Here is a 5,423-nt window from a genome sequence, read left to right on the forward strand (position 1 = left end):
TTAATGACTAAAGTAGGTGAAAGGACTACAATCACATGCCCCATACCACTTTACTGCACTTGAATATAATTTTACAAATAACAGATCTTTTGAAACCGTAGATCTAGCTGGTAATCTCGACATAGAAAAATATGTTTACTTTACATGTCAAGAGTATACTATGACAGTTGGAAAATAAGAAACAAGGGAAATCCGGATTCCATCCTCCATGATAAAATCCATGCATAAGGCTAGACAGTATGGTGAAAATCAGATGATATCTATCTGTACAAAACTGGTGCCTCCAAATAATGTGCACAGTAACTGAGTTCTTCAGTGAGAAATATCAAACAGTCATGCAGTTTCAAGAAGGTGGTGGCCAACAGTAGACTTCATTACCCTGTCATTTGTACTCCCTTATATTTCGGGTTATTTTACTGCAAAAGCAAATATACAATAAGATTTTATTGCTTTTCTGTGTAGTTGGAATAAATGGAACAGATCATATACATGTAAGAAACATATTCTACAGTATATGTATATCTACACAACAGATTTTATCTTTTTATCTCACACAACAGATAATGAACGATGCACTGGATAATTCCAAGAAGACCAAAGGAAAATAGAAAATACATTCAAGAAGCACTGAATTCAGTCAATGTTTGAGGAAATCTCAGACTCCTAGTATCCTGACACATTCAGGAGAAATGTGTCTAAATTCGAGACAGCATGCAAAGGCATATCACTACCACCATAAAATTCATAATAGAATGCATCTCTCTTTCATATATAAAATAAATCTCTCTTCAATATTTGCAATGCATAGAGTTCTGTTTCAGCCATCAGTGGTTGCAATAGGAACTCTTCAAAACAACTCGAACCTGAACATCACTGTTCACCAGTGTCATAGCTACAAGGCTGTACAGCTTGGGTGAGGATGGTCGAGGATTGAAATGGACAATTGCTACTACATGTCTGATACCATCAAGTTGCTCACATCACTCCATTTTTGCCCTTTAACACCTTCTCCTACAGAGTACAATTGAAAGTCTTGCTGTCAAGCAGCAAAATAAGAAAAAGAAATAAAGGGGAATAATGCTATGAAATACAACCAGTCCTCATGACATGATGTTCTTGTTATAGCATACTGTGAGTTTATGTGCCTGACGTCTCGAATATCAGGACTTCCATGAAAGACAGGAGAACTTTCACTGCCCAGAACTGATTACCAAGAACTACTTGAAATGTCTTACGATATTATCACTGTCATGCATGGTATGGAAAAGGATACATTTTGTAGGATTTCACAAGCAGAAAAAAATGTAAATGCACATAATTTATAGTTTTGTTAGCTCTTGGACAAAACTTTGTAGTAACAATATTCATTTACAAGCAGGACATTTGATAGTACAGAAATTCAGATGTTCGACTGACCAGAAATAGTACAAATTTCTATCAGTGGTAAAAAAAGAAACAAAAAGAAAAAAAGAAAATATATGGGGTATGTGCGAAGAGATGAGTAAGTTCTCATAAGCCCACACACATGCCATTTCATCAACTGTCACAGGAAAAGATTTCAGAGCCCAGGTTGTGACAAACAGTATGCTGATGGAAGTTCACTCCAAGGTGTGTTCAGGGAAAGGCTCCAGGTTAAGTGACTGCCCTTTCTTTGCACATACGGTGGGAGGGCTGGGGCTTCCATGCCCTCAAGTCAGCGTTGGGCAGGGCTCGTAGCCATCACACGGCGAGCCGTAGTAACCGACAAACAGGTTGAGGACGTTCACCATGGGGAACATGATGCACGCCCCGATGAGGGAGCCAATCTGGGTGACGGCCCCAAACCAGATGAGCAGCTTGCGGTTGTTGGCCTCGTTGCGCAGGATCCAGCCTATCGTTGCCTTGGTGTAGGAGAATAGGCCCGTCACCAGAATCCAGGCCAGAACCTGTGGGGAGGGGGGTGGGGGAGGGAGGGGTAGAGACATGGTAGCAAGACATGCAGGAGGGGGGGGGGAGAAAATTTGATGCATATTAATATAAGGAAATATATCAAAAGTGTATAAAGGAGACAAATACAGAGAGAAAGAAGGAGAAAAGGAACAATTGATAAAGAGAGAGAAGAGAAACAGAGAAGTGCAAGCAGAAGAAAAGAGAGGGAAAGAGAAGGGAAAAGATGGAGGAACCATAGATGTGACTCTCCTCCTTAAAATTGGTGTTTGCAAAAATGTCATTTATCACTCATATCATTTCCTGTGCATGCTATTGTGAAGCATGCCATTTTGAACAAAATCAGAGCTAGCTTCCACCCCTTCTGTCAGGCCACTAATGGGAGACAACACACATTGTCATAAAAGATCTGTCTGTTAGATCATGTTTTGACATTACAGTTATGATGCCAAAGTCATTTCTTGCACACATCCTGATTTTGAGGTATGCCTAATTACTCAGTTCTGTGAATGAATTCTCACTGTCATTAGCTCCAGATCATATCTAAGCACTGGATTTCTCATACAGTCTATGAATCATACAGCATATGACTGACTATCAAAACATCACATGACAAACATGACAGCAAAAACATTTACTGCAGGGAAATGTACTTTAATCTGGCTAATCAATGCAATAAATCTTGCATCTGATGCCTCCGAAATGGCAGAGGTCAACTTTTGGTTTAGTAAGTACTTCATACTCACCACCAGGACGGTTCCTGAGAGTTGATCCTGCAGAGGTGGTGTGGGGCTGAGAGCTGCTGTGGCCAGGCAGTAGCCTCCCATGATGGTTCCACAGAAGGCTGTCACACCCACCAGCAGGAGGCTGCGCTGTGGGAACAGCATGACTATGAAGCATGCCACAGGGTTGGCCACATTACCCAACGTTGCTGCCAGGAGGTAGGCATTGAAGCTATACGCCCCACAGGAGAAACTCTGGATGGACGGAAGCACACCATTGCTGAGGGCATTGACAAAGCCAAGGAGGAGGAAGAGGTAGACAAAATGTGAAAGTGCCTTTGGTTGTTTAGGAATCATTGGGTCCTTTGAAGATTGACTTGTGGCCTCCTCAGTCTTGGTATCATCTTCCACCATGTACTTTCCACTCTCCGTCATGGAGTGGGACTCACTGAGCGCACTTGACTTCGATGAAGCCGATGAGACGGACTGGGTGAGAGCTTCTGCCGAGTACTCCCTCCGGGCAATTGGCAGAAAGTTGAGCAGGACAAACGAGACAAACGACGTCAGCATCATGGCAAAGAGAAACCAGAAGAAATCTTCCGGGGGAAACTTGGCGGGCAGTGTCTTGGATACCCACTGCGTGCAGTTTTGACCAGAGGTGGCGTTGATGTAGGTTTGGTTAGCGACACACACGGTATTGTCCACTCCCTGTCCAATGGCCACAAGGCTGGGCAGCAAGGCACTGAAACCCTCACCTATGAAATACCACGTCAAGTAGGAGCTCTTGAATCGTGCCATAAATGGCGTGAAGGTGACAGAGGAGCTGCAGTCCACAATGGACACGAAGAACGCAAGACAGAGCAGTGCCGTGCTGCGAGTGGCATCTATCGTCTTCCAGTATGTGGTTACATCCCAGAAGAACACCAAGAGGAGACAGGCTGCCACGCCAATGGGCAGGATGATGTAAATGGTTGGCACTTCCAGGTGCCGATCTTTGGCAAAATAGCTTGCCAAGGTGAAGAGTAGGGGCCCGACATTGGCAATCTGGATGATAATGACAAGGTAAGAGGCCAAGTTGTACCCTTCTGGAATGCCGAGGGAGACCAGAAGCGGTAGCTCCACCCAGAGACCATTGATGGCAACCCAGGATCCCGTACCAAAGAGGACCACCAGAAGAATCACTGGCACTTTGTGCAAGTTTTCTGTCAGACCCATCTTGGATGTTGTGCTGTCTGTGAGTAATGTATGATCTGGGTTCCTTAGTCTGTTCACTGAATCTTTTGATAAGGTCCTCCACAATTCTCAGTCTAGGCTGGCATGCACACAAACATTCACCACGTAAACCCTACAGATTATGTTCTCTCTGGTGTCCACGATACACTTGCTTCAGTTGTCTATCACTATCAAGGTCTAAGCAGATAGCTGGCACCTACTGTTGATCCCTTTTAAGAACACCTCTCTGACATACAGACTACCAAAGAAGAGAATAGCGATGCACTGGGCAAGGATCCTCCACTGGTTGTCAAAATCTGCAAAGAAAAAGTAGAATCACACCTATATATTTGCGCTAAGCACAAAGAGCAAACAATCTTCATACATGTATACTAAAGTCTTATATCATGCACAATGAATACTGCAAAGCCTGTTCACTATGACAAATTTGCAAAACATCACATGACATCAAAAGAAGTGCGGAAGCTTATCTCCCATAAAAGATTCTTCTGTTCTTTCAACTGTAGTTGATGAATATCTATTAAACCACACACTCATTGTCCCTGCTACACAAAGAGCACATATTTCTCCTTATCATGCATGCACTGATTGTTAATCTACCTTGGCACTCTTGTCCTTGACAATGCTTATCTTCTTTTTTTAATAAATAGTTTTCAGCATTTTCTCACAGGTCATTGTCAAACTAGAGCACAGAGAGAGAGAGAGAGAGAGAGAGAGGGAGAAAGGGGGAGGGAGACAAGCACACCTTGTTGACTACCCGCATTTATATATGACAGTGATATATGACCTGACTTTGGCTTCAGTTCAAAGTGCACAATTGACTTTGAGAATAAAAAAGTCTGTCACTGTGCATCCTTTCTCACAGTTGATTGTACAGTATAATAAGGAACAGGCTCAGTTTTTATCTTCAAAATATGCTAACTTGTCATATAACATCAAAATTACTGGCAAAAAAAAAAAATAGTTGTTGCCCCCTGCAAACAGTGTAGCCAAGGGTGGTAAGTGTCAACAAGCATGCTTTTGGGGAAATGTACTATCTATCACATGATATTGGGGAATAACACATTAAAAACACAGAAGTGTTGACAAGAAAATCCTTCACAGCAAATGTTCACCACATTAGTAACTTGTCAGGTAGTCTTCTTCAATGTACTGTAAAACATAATATCTTGGCGGCATGAAATTATCGTGAATAGGAGCCAGCAGCCTTTTTCGAGGCATGAAATTTTCACGACTCACCACTAGCGTTTAATGCATAGTGTAGACAAGAACTTTCATGTGCATTTTAATTTCAAGAATCTTGGCGCTCGCGAAATTCGCGAAATTAAAATGCACGCGAACATTCCTCATTTTACAGTATTTTGGGAAACAGGGTTTACATGTTGCAAGTACAGCTACATACTAGTTTCCTGATATAATACTTCTTGCATTTTATGTTAAGTAATGAACTTTCAGACATTGTGTCTTTTTACTGTCTGAGTGAATGGTGCTTATAGAAGCACATAGGAAGGACCAGGGGGATATAGGAGTCAGGAAAAATTA

At 42.2% G+C, this 5,423-nt stretch overlaps 1 protein-coding gene across 1 annotated transcript; it reads right to left on the reverse strand.

The window, feature by feature from the left end:
* Positions 1 to 1,688: 1,688 nt before the first annotated feature.
* Positions 1,689 to 4,182, reverse strand: LOC139728380 (solute carrier family 52, riboflavin transporter, member 3-A-like). Its single transcript, XM_071639323.1, has 2 exons — positions 2,673 to 4,182; positions 1,689 to 1,925 (listed from the first exon to the last, which is right to left on the reverse strand). The coding sequence occupies exons 1-2, from the start codon at positions 3,861 to 3,863 to the stop codon at positions 1,689 to 1,691; spliced, it is 1,428 nt and encodes a 475-aa protein (XP_071495424.1). The 5' UTR covers positions 3,864 to 4,182.
* Positions 4,183 to 5,423: the final 1,241 nt, after the last annotated feature.

Source organism: Diadema antillarum, unplaced genomic scaffold (assembly GCF_040938485.1).
Source record: "Diadema antillarum isolate AM-2024a unplaced genomic scaffold, OU_Dant_1.0 seq00000177_RagTag, whole genome shotgun sequence".
Classification (NCBI taxonomy): domain Eukaryota; kingdom Metazoa; phylum Echinodermata; class Echinoidea; order Diadematoida; family Diadematidae; genus Diadema; species Diadema antillarum.

Coding starts and splice junctions, on each gene's coding strand:
- LOC139728380 (XM_071639323.1), bottom strand. CDS start 3,863: ATGGGTCTGACAGAAAACTTGCACAAAGTGCCAGTGATTCTTCTGGTG. Junction 1,926..2,672: donor TCTCAGGAACCGTCCTGGTG/GTGAGTATGAAG, acceptor CCCTCCCCACAG/GTTCTGGCCTGGATTCTGGT.